Genomic DNA, 25,786 nt, shown 5'->3' on the forward strand with positions numbered 1-25,786 from the left:
GGCTTCTCATCTCCCCTGTGGTTAACTAATGCACCGATCACTAAACCAAGTCCAACCATGACAAAGGACATGGATACACACAATGGCCTAATGGACAAGGACAAACCGGACAGAATGATGATTAGGTAAATCCATGGAACGGTGGTGGTATCTTTTTTCGCCTGACATGGATTGCATGTGTAACATTCATTCAGGAGCTGCATGAAGCGTATACAGCCAGGGGCAACCAAGCAAATCCACGCTAACCTCAGGCAATACTGATACAAGTGAGAATTGAAGCCAAAGCCCATTTCTTATAAATATTCATTTCTAAAGAATTCCAATTACAGCAACGAACAAGATATGGGTGGGCATTGGGTATTGTACAGGCATCTCCTCTTTCATCTGCAGGTGTGTGTGTGTGTGTGTGTGTGGGGGGGACTGGCTGTTACTGCAATACTCCGGCCAAAGAGACAGTTCACATTGCATGATGGTGTTCAATAGATGTTTTTTATTGAATTGAAAGTCCCACGCTCTGCTATCTATGTTGAGCCAGACACTCACACGCAAGAATGTATATGCACCCATACTTTATAGATAGTAAGTGTATTCAAGCATACCAAAAAGTGTGTTGAATCCCCTTTGGGTCCTGGTCAGAAGTAGTGCACTATAGAGAGAATAGGGTGTCATTTAGGACACAACCATAGTGTTGTCTCCACACTGTCATCCAAGTGATCCCCCATCAGATTGGCTGTGAGATACTCTGTCTGCTGTGAGAAGTGGTCGGTCATTACCTAGAAGTGTATTCAAGCATACACAAACAGACCCTACAAAGTGGGTTTTTTACACACTGTCGCCCATGTAGTCCTTCTTCAGATTGGCAAGAGAAGTGGTCATTACACCCTGCTCCTGCACTGCCAGCTGTGGCTCATTAAAACACATGACAGATTTATGAACACACACACAGATCTCTGCGCTCTCATGTTGCCACAGCAACAGTACCTGTTGCCAGAGCAGATGAAGGAGATAACATTTCAGGATTCACATCACAAACTCAGTTTGAGTTTTCAGAGCATTCTCAGAACCTCAATGACTTTCACGGAGTTCCATCACTGGACAAACAAGACATTTCTCCCAACTTTCAACATCCCTCCATCCTTCCCCTCTGAAAAAAATCTGAACAAACACTTACAGCAGTGAGAAAGCAGAGCCACTTGATTCTTCCCAAATGGCAGTCTATTCCCTATATAGTGCACTACTTTAGACAGGGCCCATAAGGCTCTGGTCAAAAGAAGTGCACGAAATAGGGCATAGGGTATTATTTGTGATACAACCACTGACACCCTTCACGGTGATGGCTACAGCCCTATACAATAAAGACATCTGTTGGAAGATGCCTCTCCAATCCAGTCTGATTAATGGAGTGACTAAATCGTTCATGGCTCCACATGTCCTTTTAAAATCAGCTCATATCTCATGGCGCTGACAAAATAAATGAACGGTCGGAAGAAAGAAGTTATATGACGATCACTATTATGAGAAACATCCTAGGCTATGAACTTCCGGCTTGTGTCCTTAATAGCACCCTAGTCACTACATAGTGCATTACTTTCAACCAGAGCTGGTCAAAAGAAGTCCATTATATGGAATAGGGTGCCATTTTGGACACAGACCCACCAGTTGTCGTCAATGTGGCTTCTCCACAGCAGAGCAGCTCAGTCGGCCCAGCGCCCACAGACAGATGAACATCTGAACTCATTCTGTCAGCTAATGCCATGGTTTACATGGAGGAGAGGGAGCGAAGCAGCGAGGGCGCAGAGACAAGGGGCGCAGAGGGCGCAGAGACAGGGGGCACAGAGGGCGCAGAGGGCATGGGGCGCAGGGGCAAGGGGCACAGAAACAGGGGGCGCAGAGGGCACAGAGACAGGGGGCGCAGAGACAGGGGGCACAGAGGGCGCAGAGGGCAAGGGGCGCAGAGGGCAAGGGGCGCAGAGGGCAAGGGGCGCAGAGGGCAAGGGGCGCAGGGGCAAGGGGCGCAGGGGCAAGGGGCAGGGGGCGCAGAGGCAGGGGGCGCAGAGGCAGGGGGCAGGGGGCAGAGGGCGCAGAGGGCAAGGGGCGCAGAGGGCGAAGGCGCAGAGAGCGAGGACGCAGATGGCGCAGAGAGCGAGGGCGCAGAGAGCGCGGGACGTACTTAGCAAGGGCCCCCACACTCTGGATAATACAGTCTTCTAAATTACTCAAATATACGTAATGTTAATGTGACCAGGTTTGCATGTACAGTACAGTGTGTGGTGCTACCTGCTCCTGTCTCTCCAGCCAGCGGTCTACCATGGGGTGGTTGGCGCTCAGGGAGGAGCGGGCCATCTCTCTCTGGAACTCTCTCTGGTTTGCCCAGGTCCCTGAGTCACGGGGGAGACTACGGTACGTGTCCACAACCTTACCCTGGATAGACAAAGGAACAAAGAAGAATCTTAGGGCTGGTTTCCCAGACACAGATTATCCCTAGTCGTACTATACGCTAGGCTAATCTGGGTCTGGGAAACCATCCCTTAAGGGGATACTTCAGGATTTTGGCAATGAGGCCATTTATGTACTTCCCCAGTGTAAGAGGCCCTTTATGTACTTCCCCAGTGTAAGATGAACTTGTGCATATCACTTTATTTGTATGTCCAGTATGAAGGGAGGTAGCAGATTCCATAGACTTCCAGTCACTGTGTTAACGCTAGCTAGCAATTGCGCTAGAGCTAGTAAGTGACTTCCTTCAAACTGCATACAACTTCCTTCAAACTGACTCTGGGGAGGTAGATAAAGGGTTTCATTTACATAATCCCAAAGTTTCCCTTTAAAGATAAAGGCTATAAACACAGTTAGCGTGGGGGGCCCTTGCTAAGTACGTCTACATACAGTACACTTAGGGGAGAGCATTTGAGAGGACACAAGTAGCTAATGTCATACACTGTAGATCAGGAGTGGGCAATTTATTGGCCTTGAGTGCGGGTCAGATTGAATGGCCATAGTTTGCCCACCCCTGCTTTAGATAGTGTACAGGGGAGTTGTATGATCGTTGGCAACCTTTCTCTCCAGGCTGTTGTCTTCAGTGCTGGTGTCTCCAACAGAGTGTCGTGGTTTGAGGAAACCAGCTGTGGTGGACCAGCGGGTGGGGTTCTTCCTGGACGGCTCCTCTGGCGGCAGGGTCACACGGGGGTCGCTGAATGGCCCGTTGACCGTTGCCAGTGCTGGATCACTGCTGCGACGCACATGGAGGGGCATATCTGGAGGAGAACAAGAGACCGTGCAAGATGGTGAACGACAGAGAGGAGGGAGAGACGGCAGAGAAGGTCAAAATGAATTTATTTGGGAAAGTATGTACTTCCTTACTTTGGCCCATCGCTCCAGCAAACAGCTGGGTTTCATTCAGTTGACCTTCTCTCCAGGCTCCTCCATATTGATGTCTGCTTTGTGTCACTTTATTAGGTTTGTGTATTGGTCCTAATCAGGACCTTAGTTTCAGCAAGGACACATGTTTGATTTGGACTACAACACACCCAAACAGACTATGATGCTCAGCAGCAGTTCTTGCCAATTCCCTTCTCACAGTAGTAATTAGTCCATTCTTAATGTGAACCAGAGCAGTGTAGGTGATTCTCTCTTATAAAGCCATTACAGTCTGGGTTCCCAGTGCTGCGTCAATACACAAATCAGCTCACCACTATCACTATCAGTTCACCACTATCAGCTGTAAATTGGTGTTCTGGAGCCCACTATTATGCCTATGCTCAGTAATTATCGGAGGTTGGTGTAGGCTGACTTGCCTAGTTAAATAAAGGTTGCATAAAAAATATTGAGCAGGGGTTCCAAAACCTTTGGCCCGCGACCCCATTTTCATACAAAAAACATCTGTTACCCCACTATGTAAAAAAAGGTATGTAATCAACGGCCAATGTTTACTTTTGACATTACATATCAGACCCACAGTATTTCAATCTGAAGGAAGTATGGTTTGAAGTGACTGAAATGCATCAGAAAGGTCTTGGGAAGTTCAGAAGATCATCCGGCAATAGTGTATTATATTCTGTGTAGAAAATAACATTGATGTTCTTTTTCCCCCAGTCTAATTTAGTGCCTGGTCTTGTCCACTCGGTTCTAACGGCTTGTGGGCATAGTAGAGGGAAACATTATGTACCTGACAGTCATTTTTCGGTGATGGGGTCATAATAAACTTCTTTATTACAACGGCATCTAGCGTAAGTTTTGTGAAACAAGGGCAAATTCTCTCGCAACCCCATTTTAAAATCAGGCGACCGCACACGGCGCCGTGGCCGCTAGTTTGGGAAACCCTGGGTTAGTGATTGATTGAGTAGCTTCGGAGGGCTTTCACATTAGATTGTACTAAACAGGTCAGTCAACTAAATTGGATTTTTGAGATTAGATGTGAATATGCTATAATGACACATTTTCGGCATAATCAGACCAAGCCAAGCAGGTTCCTAATTTATAACCTTTTAGAGCAATATACTTTCTAACCTCATCTAACTATAGTTAATAACTTATTATGGCTGGGGGCAGTATTGAGTAGCTTGGATGAATAAGGTGCCCAGAGGTGCCCAGAGTAAACTGCCTGATCCTCAGTCCCAGTTGCTAATATATGTATTAGTATATTTGGATAGAAAACACTCTGAAGCTTCTAAAACTGTTTGAATGATGTCTGTGAGTAAAACAGAACTCATATGGCAGGCAAAAACCTGAGAAAAAAAATACAACCAGGAAGTGAAATCTGCAGTTGGTCGATTTTCAACTCAGCCCCTATTGAAGATACAGTGGGATATTGGTCATGTTGCACTTCCTAAGGCTTCGACTAGATGTCAATAGTCTTTAGAAACGTGTTAAAGGCTTCTACTGTGAAAGGGGGCTGAATGAGAGGGGAATGAGTCAGAGGTCTGCCAGCAGCCACGAGCTGGTCACACGCATTCACATGAGGTAGCTCCCGTTCCATTTGCTTTTCTGAAGACAAAGGAATTCTCCGGTTGGAACATTATTGAAGATTTATGTTAAAAACACCCTAAAGATTGATTCTATACATCGTTTGACATGTTTCTACGGACTGTAACATAACTTTTTGATATTTCGTCTGCAACTAGTGAACGCGCTTTGTGAGTTTTGATTTGTTTACCAAACGCACTAACAAAAGTAACTATTTGGACATAAATTATAGACATTATTGAACAAATCAAACATTTATTGTGGAACTGAGAGTCCTGGGAGTGCATTCTGATGAAGATCAAAGGTAAGTGAATATGTATTATGTTATTTTTGACTTCTGTTGACTGCACAATATGGCAGATATATTTTTGGCTTGTTGGGTCTCTGAGCGCCGTACTCAGATTATTGCATGGTTTACTTTTTCCGTAAAGCTTTTTTGAAATCTGACACAGCGGTTGCATTAAGGAGAAGTTTATCTATATTTCCATGTATAACACTTGTAACATCAACATTTATAATGAGTATTTCTGTAAATTGATGTGGCTCTGCAAAATCACCGGATGTTTTTGGAACTACTGAACATAACGCGCCAATGTATACTGAGATTTTTTTATATAAATATGAACTTTATCGAACAAAACATACATGTATTGTGTAACATGAGTAACACTATGAGTGTCATCTGATGAAGATCATCAAAGGTTAGTGATTAACTCTCTATTTCTGATTTTTGTGACTCCACTCAGTGGCTGGAATAATGGCTGTGTTTTTCTGTGACATGGCTGTTTTCGCTGTTAAGCCTATTTGAAATTGGACACTATGGTAGGATTAACAACAAGATGACCTTTAAAATGGTATAAGATACTTGTATGTTTGAGGAATTGTAATTATGAGATTTCTGTTTTGAATTTGGCGCCCTGCACTTTCACTGGCTGTTGTCATATCGATCCCATTAACGGGATTTCAGCCCTAAGAAGTTTTAACTGGCGGTATATATATATTTTTTAACAGGGCCTAACTTTATATTACTATATCTTGCAAAACTGGTATAAATTGAATGAATCTACACAGGGTCCTCTATGTAAATTGGAACAGTTTTTAATGGAAGATGACATTTTGCCAGTAGAATAATTTGGACAATTGGCTCTTGGCCAAAGAGTAAAGAATACACAGCTAAAAAGACTGGATAGCGGAGGGACTCTGAATAAAATGAGAGTAAACTTATATATCTAATAGTTTTTCCTGATCATATTCCTAATTATAATCTTGACAATTAATGGAATGCTGTCTTCAGCAATTTGATTCCAGTAGGCAGCTAGAGAGGCCGACAGAGAGGCCTCGGAGTTTGAGTCTGGGTGGTCAGACCTGTTAGGACAGAGTTCTCTCCTCCCTCCCTGTAATGCTCTGTCCCATGACTAAGACAGAGACACCATAGTTCTGAACACGTCTCTCACGCTCCTGGTGAACAGACGCCCACTTTCACAGCGTCATGGGACTCCTACTCGGTGTTCCAGTTTGGATGAAGGAGCTAGTCATAAACAGAACTCTATGGTGATGTGTCACTGAATGTTCTGGGAGACATGCAGGGGAGAGGAGCCATTGGAAGTAGCACTGAGGAGCCGCAGCATAGTGGAGACGTTCCCATCGGTCAGAACATGGTGCTGTGACACTGAATGTTCTGGGAGACATGCAGGGGAGAGGAGCCATTGGAAGTAGCACTGAGGAGCCGCAGCATAGTGGAGACGTTCCCATGAGTCAGAACATGGTGATGTGACACTTGGTATCTTCAAAAGCCTTGGAGAGGTATTTTATGAAAACAGTGTCTTAGCTACAGATTTTCCAGGGTTCTGCTCTCTGTTGTGGTCCATTTATTGGACCCAGTGGAGCAGCAAATAAGCCGTTGGGATTTCTGACAGTTTGGAGAAGAACGCTGAAAATGAATGGAGCTTAACTTTGTTGCTTTTCTTTTTGTGCTGCACACAACAACTAAATGTTTGTATATACTGTAGCACAGTCTTGTTTGCTGTTGATGACATACTGCTATTCTGTTACAGAACTCCCATTCAAAAACAGTCTCCAACCAAAAGCCCACTTAGACTAATGTTAGTTAATGGCATCTTCCTGATGTTCTGTAACCACTCAAGACCAGCGGGCAAAACATTTAATGTGATAATTTTATGTGGCTAAAGAACTGACTGCCCTAGATTCCTCCCACAGGAAAATATCTGCATAGCCACAGTAGATACAGTACCTTGCGAAAGTATTCGGCCCCCTTGAACTTTGCGACCTTTTGCCACATTTCAGGCTTCAAACATAAAGATATAAAACTGTATTTTTTTGTGAAGAATCAACAAGTGGGACACAATCATGAAGTGGAACGACATTTATTGGATATTTCAAACTTTTTTAACAAATCAAAAACTGAAAAATTGGGCGTGCAAAATTATTCAGCCCCTTTACTTTCAGTGCAGCAAACTCTCTCCAGAAGTTCAGTGAGGATCTCTGAATTATCCAATGTTGACTTAAATAAATACAATCCACCTGTGTGTAATCAAGTCTCCGTATAAATGCACCTGCACTGTGATAGTCTCAGAGGTCCGTTAAAAGCGCAGAGAGCATCATGAAGAACAAGGAACACACCAGGCAGGTCCGAGATACTGTTGTGAAGAAGTTTAAAGCCGGATTTGGATACAAAAAGATTTCCCAAGCTTTAAACATCCCAAGGAGCACTGTGCAAGCGATAATATTGAAATGGAAGGAGTATCAGACCACTGCAAATCTACCAAGACCTGGCCGTCCCTCTAAACTTTCAGCTCATACAAGGAGAAGACTGATCAGAGATGCAGCCAAGAGGCCCATGATCACTCTGGATGAACTGCAGAGATCTACAGCTGAGGTGGGAGACTCTGTCCATAGGACAACAATCAGTCGTATATTGCACAAATCTGGCCTTTATGGAAGAGTGGCAAGAAGAAAGCCATTTCTTAAAGATATCCATAAAAAGTGTCATTTAAAGTTTGCCACAAGCCACCTGGGAGACACACCATGTGGAAGAAGGTGCTCTGGTCAGATGAAACCAAAATTGAACTTTTTGGCAACAATGCAAAACGTTATGTTTGGCGTAAAAGCAACACAGCTGAACACACCATCCCCACTGTCAAACATGGTGGTGGCAGCATCATGGTTTGGGCCTGCTTTTCTTCAGCAGGGACAGGGAAGATGGGTCAAATTGATGGGAAGATGGATGGAGCCAAATACAGGACCATTCTGGAAGAAAACCTGATGGAGTCTGCAAAAGACCTGAGACTGGGACGGAGATTTGTCTTCCAACAAGACAATGATCCAAAACATAAAGCAAAATCTACAATGGAATGGTTCAAAAATAAACATATCCAGGTGTTTGAATGGCCAAGTCAAAGTCCAGACCTGAATCCAATCGAGAATCTGTGGAAAGAACTGAAAACTGCTGTTCACAAATGCTCTCCATCCAACCTCACTGAGCTAGAGCTGTTTTGCAAGGAGGAATGGGAAAAAATTTCAGTCTCTCGATGTGCAAAACTGATAGAGACATACCCCAAGTGACGTACAGCTGTAATCGCAGCAAAAGGTGACGCTACAAAGTATTAACTTAAGGGGGCTGAATAATTTTGCACGCCCAATTTTTCAGTTTTTGATTTGTTAAAAAAGTTTGAAATATCCAATAAATGTCGTTCCACTTCATGATTGTGTCCCACTTGTTGTTGATTCTTCACAAAAAAATACAGTTTTATATCTTTATGTTTGAAGCCTGAAATGTGGCAAAAGGTCGCAAAGTTCAAGGGGGCCGAATACTTTCGCAAGGCACTGTATCTGTATGCTACATAATTCCCATCAATGGTTAATGCTCCTTGGACCCAGTGCAACGTTCTGATGCAAAACGTTGTCGAACGTTGCAGACAAAATCCATGCAGACATGATTCCTTGGTGTACATGTCGGAGGCATGCTCATTTTACGTAACCCGGGTGTTTGATTTGTGAACTTACTAGTTCGGAGTGCGGACGGAGTGACTTCTATCTCGCTGGCGGCCTGGTAGGGCTGGAAAGCAGACAAGCTGCTTGTGTTGAGCTCGGTGGCAAACAGGTCGGGACTTTGGGTGCCCGTTGAGCTGGCGCTGGTGCCGTCGCCACCATGGTGAGGTTCCTGTTCATCATACACTGCCACCAGCTGCCGGAAAGAGGGAAAAAGATGATTACTTTATTGACCATTTACATGTATTACATATGCAGAAGTGGCAGCTACTCTTCCTGGAATCATTACATTATCAACAGACATGTATCTTTTGTAAATCATATACTGTATCTGGGAGCAAGACATACAGTACCAGTCAAAAGTTGACACCTACTCGTTCAAGGGTTTGGTTACTACATGATACCATGTGTTATTTCATAGTTAAGTCTTCACTATTATTCTACAACGTAGAATAGTAAAAATAAAGAGAAACCCTTGAATGAGTAGGTGTCCAAACTACTGACTGGTACTGTATAGAATAGTGAAAAGCTTAGTGTGTGGTGTGAAGGAGTAATAGAAAGTCGGGAAGAAGCGAGAGAGAGATGGGAGGGAATATGAGCAAGAAAAATGTGTGAGACAAAGAGAAAAAGAAGGAGAGAGAAAGAGAGATAGGAGGAAAAAGAAACACGACTTAAGAATTCAAGTTGACGTCTGACTCTAATCGATATGGATCCCACCAATGATTTTATCTACTGTATGATTCAGGCTTCCTATCGTACGGAGGCCTTATTACTTCCAAGGACAAGAACCCCTGCAGTTAATTGAATATGACATTCAAGCCGTCACTAAGACGTCCACGTGTGTTCAGCTGGCTTGCGTTATTGGTTCGGTGCGGAGAGGAAGGATCAAAATAGATCAAAAGGCCAATAACAGTACAGTCACAGTCACACAGGCAGACAGCCACATTAGAAACGGATCTTATTCACCATGTTGTACAGCAGAGGCCCAAAGGCAACCAACTGTTGTCCGTCTCTGACTCCCGTACTGGCCACAACAGAGACAGAGTCAGGCAGAGTTTGAGGGCACAATAACACTACCGATATCTGTCCACTGGAGGTATACGGTCTTTTTCCCAAATGGCACACTATTGAATGTAAAGTGCACTTATTTTGACCAGTCTCCAGAATGTGTCACTCTCAAGCCTATGATAAAGGATCTGTGATAATATCTACTGGTAAGTTATGTGCCATGGTAAGGATGAGAATGATGCACTAACATACTAATCACTACATCACAACACTGTCTCTCAAGTTGTTTGAATTGCATTTCACTCTTATCACATTCACTGTATCTCCAGGTAGGGGACTACTAGTGTTGAGTGTGCAGAGCTAGGGTGACTGTCATTGAATTTTGGATGGTGGTAATTGGCCAGCCGAATGACCGCGGTCTCCGTAATAACTGTTCAAATAGCAAACGCTATGCTCCTGACTGCATGTGTTGCCAACAAAATAAAATGAATAGAACATGTCCCCATTCAAGTTAATGATGGCATGGTTGGGTGGACTGGCGGCCATTGCGAGTGTCTTCATAGGAGCAAAGCAGGAAGTAAAAACAGGAAGTGTACTCAAGATGTGCTGTGATTTGTTGATTCGACTCAACTGACATTACAGAAAACACATGCCAATGCATGAGCCCTAAAAAGTTAAGACAACATGATTCTAATATCATATAACTCTTTGCAACAATGGGAACAGCTATGCTAGTTGGCAGCGGCACTGGTCCCAGATTAGTGACCATTGTCTTAACCTATATTTCTTCAACCTAGCATGAGCCAAATAAATTAACATAATTAGAATGAACATACAATACCAGGCAGCCATTGCGAGTGTACCCATAGATGTGGTAAAGGAGTTTGGGCATATTCAACAAATCTAACAAAGTGGATATTCGTCAAATCCGTCATGATTTATGTATTGTAACAGGACCACAAGTTTCAAGGTTTAAATGTCGTCACAAGTACAGTGCAATGGCTTTCTTAAAAGCTTTAAAGGTAATTACTTAAGTCCGATTTGGATATATTTGGCAGTTTATGCTGCATAACATGTAGAAATGGTCCCTTTTCAGGTTGTCCCTTTTCAAGTCCCGTTTGAACAAACTGGTTAGCATAGCAAGCATACGGTAATCGGTGGTGGTAGTCAAAGTACATTTTAACTGTAATGCTGTTGATTGGTAACGATGACTAACATGTGTTGGGCTTAACATCCATACAAGCATTATACTCAGATTTTGACCTCAACATATTGTGAAATACATATAAACCATAATCTAAATGTATGATAATTTTGTTGGGGGCAATGAGGAGACTCACAATCTTTCCCCCACTAAATGGTAATTCCATTGTTTTGGTCGAGTTCGATTGACCTCTTTACCACATTATGAGTTTACCAGTCAAATTGCCAGGGTTAGAGGTTCCAAGCCCGATCTATTATTTATATTGCTATGTGTGCTGCTGCATTGTGCCAGCCCTATGTGGAGTGCCCAGAATGTGAGAGACTACAATCTTGTGGTCAATGGATAGCTGAGGAACGCTCAACTCCGTTCTACATACTTGTGGTCAATGGAGAGCTGAGGAACGCTCAACTCCGTTCTACATGCTTGTGGTCAATGGATAGCTGAGGAACGCTCAACTCCGTTCTACATGCTTGTGGTCAATGGATAGCTGAGGAACGCTCAACTCTGTTCTACATGCCAGTTGAGATTCAATTGGTGGTTGTATTCGCTAAAAGTTTATTAAAAGTATTTATTTCAGCACCCCGCGGAATATTGTTAGTGTCGACTGATGACTCCATTTTGTTGCTAGCAAATCGTGCGACCACTTATTAATATGCAACTCCGCCTCGATATCAGAGAACGGAGTTGCGCTTTCCTGGCCTCAACTTGGTAATAGAATGGTTAAAATACTCCAGTAAACTGCAGCAGGGTATTTGGCGACTTCACACAAGTGTGCGGTGAAGCAATCTACACAGCAGGAAACTCCCCCTCCTCAGTACTAATTGCTACATTTGTTGACAAGCACATACTTGGCCCCACCACAAGATAACTCATTCACATGCGCGCACACACACACACAATCAACAGGGGTGGTCTTTCCCTGAGGATGACTACACAATAACTGTTCAACTTCAAATGTGTGTTGATTGCCCTGAGAGACTGTATACGTGTGTTTCTGCACACACTTACATGATTGATATGTCATGTATGCGTGTGTGTGTGTCTGCTATGTCGTGCATGTGTGTTTGCGTGTGACAGGAAGGTACCAGTATCGTAATACTTGTTCGTAGAGGTCGACCGATTATGATTTTTCAACGCCGATACCGATTATTGGAGGATCAAAAAAGACGCTACCGATTAAAAATCGGCCAATTTATTTTGTATTTTTTTGTAATAATGACAATTACAACACTACTGATTGAACCCTTATTTTAACTTAATATAATACATCAATAAAATCAATTTAGTCTCAAGTAAATAATGAAACATGTTCAATTTGGTTTAAATAATGCAAAAACAAAGTGTTGGAGAAGAAAGTAAAAGTGCAACATGTGCTATGTAAGAAAGCTAACGTTTAAGTTCCTTGCCCAGAACATGAGAATATATGAAAGCTGGTGGTTCCTCAATATCCCCAGGTAAGAAGTTTTAGGTTGTAGTTATTATAGGAATTATAGGACTATTTCTCTCTATACCATTTGTATTTCATTAACCTTTGACTATTGGATGTTCTTATAGGCACTTTAGTATTGCCAGTGTAACAGAAAAGCTTCCGTCCCTCTCCTCGCTCCTCCCTGGGCTCGAACCAGGAACACAACAACAACAGCCACCCTCGAAGCAGCGTTACTCATGCAGAGCAAGGGGAACAACTACTAGAAGGCTCAGGGCGAGTGACGTTTGAAACGCTATTAGCTCGCGCTAACTAGCTAGCCATTTCACTTCGGTTACACCAGCCTCATCTCGGAAGTTGATAGGCTTGAAGTCATAAACAGCGCAATGCTTGATGCACAACGAAGAGTTGTTGAAAATAACAATGTGTTCTTAACTGACTTGCCTAGTTAAATAAAAGGTATAAAAAATGTATAATATTATTTTATTTTTATTATTATTTTAATTTTAAATCGGCACCCAAAAATACCGATTTCCGATTGTTATGAAAACTTGAAATCGCCGCTAATTAATCGGGCCATTACGATTAAATCGGTCGACCTCTACTTGTTAGTATCATGGCAAGGAAACAAAACATTAAGCACCTCTTCACTGCTTTATGTAAACAACTGTGTTGTCAGGAACTATCATTGTCGTCATCAAGAGTCACATTTATTGATTTTCCAAACTATAGGGGTGGCAGGTAGCCTAGTGGTTAGGGTGTTGGACTGGTAACTGAAAGGTTGCTAGATGGAATCCCCGAGCTGACAAGGTAAAAATCTGTCGTTCTGCCCCTGAACAGGGCAGTTAGCTTTTCCTGTTCCTAGGCCGTCATTGAAAATAAGAATTTGTTCTTAACCACACATTTGTGGCATGATAGGGGCGAGATGACTTGTTTATAGACTTTTATTATAAGATATGGTCAACATCACACAAGCAGTCAGGCATCAATTCGATCCAATCCGCCCATTAAATCACAGTGTCTTGACAGATGGCTTGTAAATGTAGACGTACAGTACAATCACACTTGACGCAAATCTTACACACGCACGTCAGAGAGCGAGCATACAACCCACTCGAAATGTAGAATCATGTTCAAGTGTAGAACAATTGTGACTAGAATGGAAGAAGCAGTTTGACTGTAATAACCCCCTATCCATTTCACTTAATGGAAACTACAGAAAATATCTGGGGGAAAAGGTGCATCTGAATAAGACCTGCGCCAAAAGTATGTGGACACATGCTCGTCAAACATCTCATTCCAAAATGATGGGCATTAATATGGAGTTAGAACAGCAAAGGGGGGACTAACAGCCTCCACTCTTCTGGGAAGGCTTTTCCACTAGATGTTGGAATATTGCTTCAGCCACAAGCGCATTAGTGAGGTCAGCACTGATGTTGGGCGATTAGACCTGGCTCGCAGTTCGAGTTCCAATTCGTCAAAGGTGTTCGATGGGGTTGAGGTCAGGGCTCTGCACAGGGGCATTGTCATGCTGAAACAGGAAAGGGCCTTTCCCAAACTGTTGCCACAAAATTGGAAACACAGAATCGTCTAGAATGTCATTGTATCCTGTTAGGATATCCCTTTACTGGAACTAAGGGGCCTAGACAAATCACAAAAAACAGACCCCTACCATTATTCCTCCACCACCAAACCTTACAGTTGGCACTATGCATTAGGGCAGGTAGCTTTCTCCTGGTATCCGCCAAACCCAGATTTGTCCGTCAGACTGCCAGATGGTGAAGTGTGATTCATCATTCCAGAGAACGTGTTTCCACTGCTCCAGAGCCAAACGGCGACGAGTTGCACATGGTGATCTTAGGCTTGTGTGCCGCTGCTCAGCCTTGGAAACCCATTCCATGAAGCTCCTGACGAACAGTTATTGTGCTGACGATGCATCCAGGGGCAGGTTGGAACTCAGTAGTGAGCTTTGCAACCGAGGACAGGCGATTTTTACGCGCTTCAGCACTCGGCGATCCCGTTCTATGAGCTTGTGTGGCCTACTACTTTGCGGCTGAGCCGTTGTTGCTCCTAGATGTTTCCACTTCACAATAACATCACTTCAAGTTTACCGGGGCAGCTCTAGAAGGGCAGAAATTGGACAAACTGACTTATTGGAAAGGAAGCAATCATATGACGGTACCATGTTGAAAGTCACTAAGCTCTTCAGTAAGGCCCTTCTACTGCCAATGCTTGTCTATAGAGAATACATGGCTATGTGCTCAATTTTACACGCCTGTCAGCAACGGATGTGGCTAAAATAGCCGAATCCACTCATTTGAAGGGGTGTCCACATACTTGTGTATATAGTGTACATTGAATTACAGAGATAATGGAATCGTAATAGGGGACAGAGCTATACTAATGCAAATGAATAAAAAAAAGAAATAATTTCCTGGGATAAAGGCTAGACAAAGGTTGTTACAGCTTTCATTTATAGCAAAGTGAAATTACACGTAAGCTGTAGGAAATTGAAACTAAAAAGTAAACCTCAACTACAGTCCACATCTTTCAGATACGTGAGACCTGAAAAGGTTTGTTCTCACATGAACTACTGTACATGTGCTGCTTGTGTTAACATTCTCACATAGAAGATTTGGAGAACGAAGACAAAACAAGAAGAGGCTCCACAAACAATAGGCCTACTTAAATCAAACGGTCACATGTACCGAATACAACAAGTGTAGACTTTACTGTGAAATGCTTACTTACAAGCCCTTAATTCTTCTAGAACTGTTGTTCGAATGTTCGAAGTAGACAAAACAAAAATGAAGAGCTATTCCATGTGTATTGCTTTAGGCCTACTGGTTAATTCAACAGAACACCACCCAATTAAGCACCTCAGTATAGTCTGAAGAATTAGGAGCAACTAACTTCCTAAGCCTGGCGGGAGAACAGTTAATGAGAATCATGCATCACACAGTATCACCCTTAATCACATTGGAGGTACATGTTTCCTGTTTGGACTGCAATAACAGCTTCTCAAGCCAATCAACACTTAATCAGACATCATGGGCATATTTTACAATGCGGGTGTTCAATTAGCTGGGAACAATTTGTCTCACGTTGCGGCAGAGAAGGATGCGCTTAAAGGAGGCTGTATGAAAAGGCTCAATGACAACACCTATGGCCGAATGTCAGAATGGCATCCTGGCGTGCTTTCCGCTGCACTATGGAGATGTTTGTTAAAAATACAGTATCTCACCCAACTCTTACATCAAAACAGATCCAGTAGAACCCACGGAGCTTGGCTGATAATACGGTCCACTTGGCAGACACAGGAAGAAGGAAACGTCAGTAAATAACTTCAGTTAGGTTTACATGGTGACTGTAGAGCGGCAGTGTATGGTTTCTCCAGGTCTTTGGTGGGCGTTTGGTTATTAACTAGGTTTATGGAGTCCCAAGAGAGCAGAGGACATGGAGACAGTTTGCTACTTCACACTCCCAGCATGGGCCAAGGTGTTCTAGACACAGAACACTACGCATTCTATTTCTATGGTTCAAGAAGAGAACAGAGCTTAGAGACAAATCTTTGAGTATGCATGTGCTGCCATTACCATCATGTTGCTAGGCGATTCTCGACAGCAATAGCTTTTCAATTCCCCTCATAAAAGTCACGGTGAGTCCACAACATTTTTATGAGGTGGTGTCTGCGCTACCGTCGGATCGTTAATCAACAGACATTGTCTGTTGTAGCTTGTTTTCCTGTACAAAGAGACACTGGGCCTTAGTTGTAGCCATTTGAGAGAGAACCTGCCAGCAGAACATGGCACTTCTTTGTATGTGGTGCAACATCTATCCTGGACTGTAGGAAAGGCGATTGCTTTTCCTGCAGTGCGGTAAAGGCCACGTGTGTGACTGCCCTTTCCAGCCAGCTCCTTGGAAAAAGGGACATCTTCCAAAAAGGAGCTTGAGACATCCTGAGCTACCTCCTCTCGATAGCCTCATGTCGAGAGAAAGTTTGCAAAACCTACAGTAATAAATGAAGTCTTTCTCCATAGTGTCTGTCTGGCCAGAGAACATAACGCTTCCTCCAAGTGGGAGTCAGATGCCTTCTGACTGTACTGTATTCACTGGCCTGGCCAGCTGAGTAGAAGGGAAGTTGCATCATTCATTGCGATACAGCTGGCTAAGCTCAACTTTGTCAATGTTGAGCAATTATATTGTGTTTCACAACGCAACGAGCCAACATGCGGAACTTATTTTCTTAAATGTAACCTTTATTTAACTAGGCAAGTCAGTTAAATACAAATTCTTATTTACAATGATGGCCTACCAGGGAACAGTGGGTTAACTACCTTGTTCAGGGGCAGAACAACACATTTTTACCTTGTCAGTTCGGGGATTCGATCCAGCAACCTTTCGGTTACTGGCCCAACGCTCTAACCACCAGGCTACCTGCCACTAGGCTACTCAGGAAAGAAAACAAGAGCTCCTTTGCTTATCGCAATAAATCTGTACAATTAAAAGTGATCAGCGTGAAAAAGGACTGAAGCAGAAATGTTTCATCATACAGCGTCTGGAAGAGTCCCGGGTGTCCAAATACCTCCCACCCTGTGAGGCCAGGTCAGCGTTTCCCCCAGTAAAGAAGGGCTTTGACCCAAATGGCACGCTATTTCCCATGTAGTGCATTACTTTTGACCCGAGCCTTATGGAACCTGGTCAAAAGAAGTGGAATAATAAGGGAGCAGAGTGCCATTTGGGATGCAGAGTAGGGATGCCTTCAGAGCCCCTCTCGACCTCTCAACAGCTCTGCTTTTCTCAACTCATCCAGTAACAGGGCCCCTGATAAGGCCAAGGCCTACACCAGTACGCACTTAATGAAGAAGAATCAGCTAGAGCTATGGTTTAAAGAGTAACACCATAAGCCAACTAAGCTACAACAGTCAATTTGGCACCCTATTTCCTACATAGTGCACTACTTTTCAACCAGAGCCCTATGGTGCATTATGTAGGGAATATGGTGCCATTTGGGACGTAACCTATTATAAGTGAGCTGAGAACAGCTAATGGTCATTGTTCGAGCAGATGACTAAGTCCTCGTCCTGACCCACGATGCATCTGGAAGAGATCAACGCTGTGTTATTGATGAGTGCTGACGGTGAGCGCCAACACTTAACCCCGTCAGCAGGTCAAAATGGGGGGTCTGAGACTGGCACTCCATGGGGACTAGTTGGGGAATTGGACTTTTCACAGTCCTCTTTAAAAGAATCAATCTCAGTCCTCTGGGGTAAAACAAACAAAATAACTCAGTTCTCTTTGTATTCACACTGCCCTTGCCGTTGAATGAGGACTCAACTCTTATGCAGGTTCACTTATTTTGGGGTCTGAGTCCTCTTTGCGTTCACATTGCTATGTTTAGAAAGGAAACAATATATTTTTCCTAACATTCACTCAATGCATTCTGGGTTTTGACAAAGTGCAGGACCAGCCATTCCATAATCATTGTAAATCAGAAGACACCAATAATTTGTGCAATAGTAAGAAAATAAATAGCTGAAGAATAACTGCAGATTAAATTATTCTGTAGTTGTAATTGTTTCGTACTCTCTTTTGTGTTCACACAGCAAAGACCTTGGATGTCATCAGCCACTCAGCCCTTTTAAAATACTCCAAACCAGGTGACAGTAGCGTTGTTTGGCAATGAATATCCGTACGTATTGCTTACGGTCTAGATTCCAAGCCATCTGCTCTAATGTTGCTATTTTGTAGAAAGCCCTTGTTGTTACTAGCTAGATGGCCAGAGCTGGATAACTACCTAGCAAGATGAAGAAACAATTTAATTGACTCCCCATAATCCTGCCAGTGCCAGCCCATAGCGAAGGGTTTTTCTTTAATTTTACAATTTTCTATAAAATTGAATAATAGTGAAGACCTCAAAACTATGAAATAACACGTGGAATCATGTAGTAACAAATCAAAACATATTTGATATGAGATTCTTCAAAGTAGCCACCCTTTCCTTGATGACAGCTTTGCACTCTTGGCATTCTCTCAACCAGCTTCATGAGGTAGTCACCTGGAATGCATTTAAATTAACAGGTGTACCTTGTTAAAAGTTAATTGGAATTTCTTTTCTTCTTAATGTGTTTGAGCCAATCAGTTGTGTTGTGACATGGTAGGGTTGGGTATACGGCAGATTACCCTATTTGGTAAAAGACCAAAGTCCATATGGCAAGAACAGCTCAAATAAGCAAAGAGAAACGGTCCATCATTACTTTAACACATGAAGGTCAGTCAATACGGAACATTTCAAGAACTTTGAATGTTCCTTCAAGTGCAGTCAGAAAAACCACCAAGCACTATGATGAAACTGGCTCTCATAAGTACCGCCATAGGAAAGGAAAGGACCCAGAGTTACCCAAATAAATGCTTCAGAGTTCAAGTAACACACATCTCAACATCAACTGTTCAGAGGACACTGTGTGAATCAGGCCTTCATGGTCAAATTGCTGCAAGAAACCACTACTAAAGGACACCAATAATAAGAAGAGAGTTGCTTGGGCCAAGAAACACGAGAAATGGACATTAGACCGGTGGAAATCTGTCCTTTGGTCTGATGAGTCCAGATTTGAGATTTGTATTCCAACCGCCGTGTCTGTGAGAAGCAGATGATCTCCGCATGTGTATTTCTCACCGTAAAGCATGGAGGAGGTGGTCTTATGGTGTGGGGGTGCTTTGCTGGTGACACTGTCAAGTGATTTATTTAGAAATCAAGGCACACTTAACCAGCATGGCTACCACAGCATTCTGCAGCGATATCCAATCCCATCTGTTTTGCGCTTAGTGGGACTATCATTTGTTTTTCAATAGGACAATGACCCAACACACCTCCAGGCTGTGTTAGAGCTATTTGAGTGATGAGTGCTGCATCAGATGACCAAGCCTCGACAATCACCGGACCTCAACCCAATTGAGATGGTTTGGGATGAATTGGACTGCAGGAAAAGCAGCAAACAAGTGCTCAGCATATGTGGGAACTCCTTCAAGACTGTTGGAAAAGCATTCCAGGTGAAGCTGGTTGAGAGAATGCCAAGAGTGTGCAGAGCTGTCATCAAGGCAAAGGGTGGCAACTTTGAAGAATCTAAAATATATTTTGATTTGGTTAACACTTTGGGTTACTTCATGATTCCATAGTTGATGTCTTCACTATTATTCTACAACGTAGAAAATACTAAAAATAAAGGTGTCCAAACGTTTGATTGGTACTGTATATAGAATTATGCATTGGCTCCATGCTAACTGAAGGAGTTAAAAGAGTGTCTCATAAGTCTACAACCTGATTCTCCACCCTTTTCCCGATTGTCCACCATCGTTAACTCCGATCATGGATTTAACGATGGCGGAAACTCTTCTCTAGCTAGCCAATGCTTACAGCAATCCAATGCTTGTTCATCCATGGCAGGAAGTGTACAAGTACACACTTCTTAAAAATAAGCTGTCGCAACACCCCTGACCTTTGACCCCGTCTTGGAAACAGCCTCCTCATACCTTGTCTCAAAGCATGTATTGTAGGTTGGCAGCCATCTCCCGTTCTCTTGGTTAGCTTTTGACAACATAAATGTTCACTAATGCAGGCTCATCAGAGGCACCCTTAAATGACACTAGCACAGCGATAGTAAGGCCTATTCTGTGGTGAGATTGTCATTTAATTAGTTGAGCTAATTCTCTCCTTCAAGACGGTTGGAAAAGCATTCCAGGTGAAGCAGGTTGAGAGAATGCCAAGTGTGCGCAAAGCTGTCAAGACAAAGGGTGGCTACTTTGAAGAATCTCAAATATATATTGATTTGTTTAACACTTTTTTGGTTGCCTTCACTATTATTCTACAATGTAGAAAGGACAAATAAAGAAAAACCCTTGAATGAGTAGGTGTGTCGAAACTTTTGACTGGCACTGTAGGTAGCTAACTAGCTGGTTAAAGACACTGCACTAACTCGGCAGCTAACACAGGCAGCTGTTTCATGGAAACTCGCTAATCCATTGTGATGTAATTATAAACGTCAATACTAGCTACAGTGGTTAGCTAGCTTGGAGGAAGTATTTAGTGTTGTGTGCATTGCATCTGTGCACTTACCATCCCATAGCCTACATGGCAAATGAAATGTGACTGTCTCATCTGTGGATGTACGGAGAAAAAAACTTTTTAAACATTGTTGGCTCCCCCACGTGGAGGTTCGTGCTCTCTGATTGGCGCAAAGTCAAGTTGTTGGCCACTGACGAGCATTGCAATTGGTTGGTCGCTACCAGGTCGGCACGCAGCAGGTACCGCTTATGTTCTAGCAAAAGAAAGAAAGGCCTCCCACTGTGATCAGTATCTATTTGGCAGTCTATCGGCAGTAAGATTCTTGGTGTGTCTCATGCTTAAGAGCTAGTATTGATTTTGTACTGTACTGTGATTCTCACCAAATATGTTGTTTTCACACTATTCAAACCCCACAATCAAATAAACAGCGTATGAAGCTCTCTTAGCCTATAGATCACATTGCAAACAAATAATCTTAAATAAAAACACACGTTTTGGAATTTTTATGCATCCTTGACAATCGCTAATCAATAGGCCTATTCAAAAACACCACACTTTTTCTTCTGCAAACCTGCACATCATCTTGTCTCTTTTGGCACCAATTTGAGGGGTTATGTCAGGGGAAACAGTGTTGCAGTAGTCTAGTCTAGTGTGTATTCCTACACCAATGATAAGTGAACCCGGGGAGCTTTATGTTCACATTGTCCTAAAAAAGGGAAACGGACCCCGGAATTCAATCAAACCAAATGGTCTCAGTTCGGTTCGCTTAGGGGCTCTTGAGTAGTCCAAGTTCCTTTGGAGTGTTCACACTGAACACAACATTAAGAGAACCGCACTGAGTTCACAAAAATTGGCTGAAAGGGACCAAGTGTAAAAACACCCTTATCTGTAATTGGAGGACGAGTGCACATTTGAGGGGGTGGAGTGACAGTTTGTTAATGAGAAATTATAGTTCTGCTGATGCCGTCAGAAATAGGACACCGTCCTACTTCAGTTTGATAAGTATACTTATCCCCTTGGATTCATTACATTGGGCAGGATTTGGATTAGAAAATACTACACTTCAAATACATAGAAATCTCAGTGGAGATTAGCGCTCATTAAAGGTCTTGACAAACCATGATAAATGCATTAGGTTATCAAGAGGTTACAAGAGAGGACCAACTCCATATTGTCCACTTCAGACTGCTCAGCAAATTCTCCATTTAATTTTGCACTGGGTCCTGACTCAAATGTGAACCCCCCCCCCAAAAAAAAAACATTTTCTCTGCAAAAGCTCATTTTCCTGCTCTATTTCTTCAGTCTGTCTCTCTCTGCCAAAGGTTGTCTTGCTTCTCTGTTTTCTTCCTTCTCTCTGCTAGAAGACCACTAGGAGCAATGAGAGCCCTCAACGTACTTAATCACATCGCTCTTCCTTTCACCATCCTAACCTCCCAGAGCTAAGCCACAAAACCTAATTAAACTCCAATAAGCACAAATTAAACTGTCAAATCAAAGTCATGTCTTTGGGAGTTTGGCACAAATCAAAATAAGATGGACAGACCGGCAGCATCCCAAATGACACCCTTCTCCCCTATATAGTGCCCTATCCAGCACTGGTCTAAAGTAGCGCACTATGTAGGGAATAGGGTGTCATTTGGGACAAAGTTTGAGACCTGAAGACTCCCCGGTAACACTGGCATAACACAAGACATGGTTTTCACAGGAGTCATCAGTTTAAGTGTGTGCTTACCTGCCTGGGCACAGTCTGCTGTTCTAGCACTGGGGAAGGGGCGTGACGGCACTGGGGAAGGGGCGTGACGGCACTGGGGAAGGGGCGTGACGGCACTGGGGAAGGGGCATGACGGCACTGGGGAAGGGGCATGACGGCACTGGGGAAGGGGCATGACGACACAAAACTGACTGTGGCACACAGGGACAAATCAGTTCCCACTTTGCTCTTTTGCTAGAACTAAGGGCATAATGTCCCGATTCACATTTTAGCATGTTCTTATGACAATGACTTATGACTTTAAATTATATGTGATCTTCTGCTATTTACAGTACCATAGATGCCCTGACCCAAATCAAGTAATTCAACAAGGTGGTCAGTTCCCAGTGTGTTCCTAGATGCCGATCACCACCACCGTGCCAAAGTCAGACACTGTCCAAATTCAATTTGTACTTTTTTATTTTATTTTTTTATTTCAAGTACAGGTTGCTACCGTAGTTCAATATTGACAGAACTTTCTAGGTCAGTGCAGTATCCACAATGGACATGTGAAACTTGTTTGGAGCACAATACAGTCCACATGCGATGCAGTTGGAGTAAAGTGGAGCCTGTGGAAAAGTATAAGAGACTGTCAGTCTGACTGCCCAGTCCTGACTAAGGACTGGGAAATTACTTGCCTGCATGGTCACATCAGATCCCAGAGAAAATAGCCACACCCAAACACAAAAACCGGGAGGAGACTTAAGTCCAAATGGATAGCCTAAACCTTCACACACATAACCTACAGTGTACTGAGAGGTGGCAGACACAGTAAAAGTCTAACAGATAAACCACCACAAACATATTCACCCAGACACACTGTGGAATCTGTTAATGGTGATGCTGAATTGCCACAATGGAGGTCAACTGAAGGCCAGGCTCAATCATTGAATGATACGTTATGTTACTGCTAATGCTTGGCTTTGGTTGCCTCGTAGGTCAAAAGATGTTTAAAGCAAAATGCTGCTAATATTATTAATACTACATGCACACACACAGACTAACAAGGAATGCCAATACGCTGCACCCAAATTGAATACAATCACTATCTGCTCCCTTACAAGACCACTGAGAGAGTACTACCACGGCACTACCACCGTACTACAACAGCGGAAGTAGAAACGCTATACCGCCTAAACTAGAGACTATTGCCAATTACCAAATGAAAAATAGGGAGTAGAAGTGGAATTCAGGCTTGCCCATGGAGACGTGTATATTAAGAGGAAATGTATACTTTATTCGGTGTCTGGGGAGGAAGAGGAACACAGCAGCACACAAGGCTGGCCTTGTACTGCATGAAATAAGCACTTTTACGTATAGCAAAGACAGCAGAAAATCCTAACGATACAATACACATTGTCCCAAAGAATAGAACAAGCTGTGGAAAAACTTGAGAAAAGGAAGCTAGCTAATTTGCAGTGACAAAGGATGCCTGTGTAAATGCTGTACAACATGAAATATTACAGCACATTCACAAGTAAACATCTTCAAGTCCTGCTTTACAATGCATATACATGTTGTACACAAAAATAAATGATTTTTACATCCTTTCACTCAATAACAAGCATGTAGATGCTCATCCGTACTACTGCTTTGGACTAGAGTGGCATAGCAAGCACAGTTAATAGGCCTATGACTGAGCAAGAAATCACCAGGCCTACAGTATTTTACTATTTTCATACTGGGCCATAGCTTCAGTACATTTCTCAGTCTGACTCCAAACACATGGACACAATAAACTCAACATGCGTGTATGATGTCCCTATACACATAAATAAATGACAGGCAGACTGTCCCTCCCGACCAGAGAGCTACAGCCAACAGATCTGTCACGACAGACAGGAATAGTTTGTGTCCTAAAATGGGACTCTATTCCATATACAGTGCACTCGGGAAAGTATTCAGATCCCTTCCCTTTTTCCACGTTACAGCCTTATTCTAAAATAGATTCAATAATTCCCCCCCTCAAATCTACACACAATACACCATAATGACAGTTTAGAATTTTTTGCAAATGTATATTAAAAAAAATAAAAACGTATTCAGACCCTTTGCTATGAGACTTGAAATTGAGCTCAGGTGCATCCTGTTTCCATTGATCATGATTGAGATGTTCTATAACTTGGAGTCCACCTGTGATAAATTAAATTGATTGGACATGATTTGGAAAGGCACACACCAGTCTATATAAGGTCCCACAGCTGACAGTGCATATCAGAGCAAGAACCAAGCAATGAGGTCAAAGGAATTGTCCGTAGAGCTCCGGGACAGGACTGTGTCGAGGCACAGATCTTGGGAAGGGTACAAAAACATTAGGCAGCATTGAAGGTCCAAGAACAAAGCAGCCTCCATCATTCTTAAATGGAAGAAGTTTGGAACCACCAAGACTCTTCCTAGAGCTGGCCGCCTGGCCAAACTGAGCAATCGGGGGGAGAAGGGCCTTGGTCAGGGAGGTGACCAAGAACCTGATGGTCACTGACAGAGCTCCTCTGTGGAGATTGGTTGTCCTTCCAGAAGGACAACCATCTCTGCAGCACCAATCGGGCCTTTATGGTAGAGTGGCCAGACAGAAGCCACTCTTCAGTAAAAGGCACATGACATCCCATTTGGAGTTTGTTTGCAAACTCCAAATGGGATGTCATGTGCCTTTTACTGAAGAGTGGCTTCTAAAGGACTCTCAGACTATGAGAAACAAGATTCTCTGGTCTGATGAAACCAAGATTGAACTCTTTGGCCTGAATGCCAAGCGTCATGTCTCGAGGAAACCTGGCACCATCCCAACTGTGAAGCATGGTGGGGGCAGCATCATGCTGTGGGGATGTTTTTCAGCAGCAGGGACTAGTCAGGATCGAGGCAAAGATGAACGGAACAAAGTACAGAGATCTCCTTAATGAAAACCTGCTCCAGAGCACTCAGGACCTCAGACTGGGGCAAAGGTTCACCTTCCAACAGGACAACGACACTAAGCACACAGCCAAGACAATGCAGGAGTGGCTTCGGGACAAGTCTCTGAATGTCCTTGAGTAGCCCAGCCAGAGCCCAGACTTGAACCCGACCGAACATCTCTGGAGAGACCTAAATAAAGCTGTACAGCAATGCTCCCCATCCAATCTGACAGAGCTTGAGAGGATCTGCAGACAATGAGAGAAACTACCCAAATACAGATGTGCCAAGCTTGTAGCGTCATACCCAAGAAGACTCAAGGCTGTAATCGCTGCCATAGGTGCTTCAGCAAAGTACTGAGTGAAGGGTCTGAATACTTATGTAAATGTGTTAAAGTTTTCATTTTTTATATATTTGCAAACATTTCTAGAAACCTGTTTTTCCTTTGTCATTATGGGGTATTGTGTGTAGATTGGGGGGGGGGGG

The 25,786-nt window shown here is 43.2% G+C and overlaps 1 protein-coding gene across 5 annotated transcripts in view; it reads right to left on the bottom strand.

The window, feature by feature from the left end:
* LOC139376031 (partitioning defective 3 homolog) overlaps positions 1-25,786 on the bottom strand; it is a 226,215-nt gene that overhangs the window by 125,165 nt on the left and 75,264 nt on the right. For all 5 annotated transcript variants that reach the window (XM_071118114.1, XM_071118112.1, XM_071118115.1 and 2 more), the window contains exons 3-5: positions 8,983-9,163; positions 3,052-3,251; positions 2,278-2,421 (exon numbers count right to left, since the gene is read on the bottom strand). In XM_071118114.1, coding sequence (XP_070974215.1) covers positions 2,278-2,421; positions 3,052-3,251; positions 8,983-9,163 — 525 coding nt within the window. The remainder of the gene's footprint in view (positions 1-2,277; positions 2,422-3,051; positions 3,252-8,982; positions 9,164-25,786) is intronic.

This window comes from Oncorhynchus clarkii, chromosome 20, assembly GCF_045791955.1.
Source record: "Oncorhynchus clarkii lewisi isolate Uvic-CL-2024 chromosome 20, UVic_Ocla_1.0, whole genome shotgun sequence".
Taxonomy (NCBI): domain Eukaryota; kingdom Metazoa; phylum Chordata; class Actinopteri; order Salmoniformes; family Salmonidae; genus Oncorhynchus; species Oncorhynchus clarkii.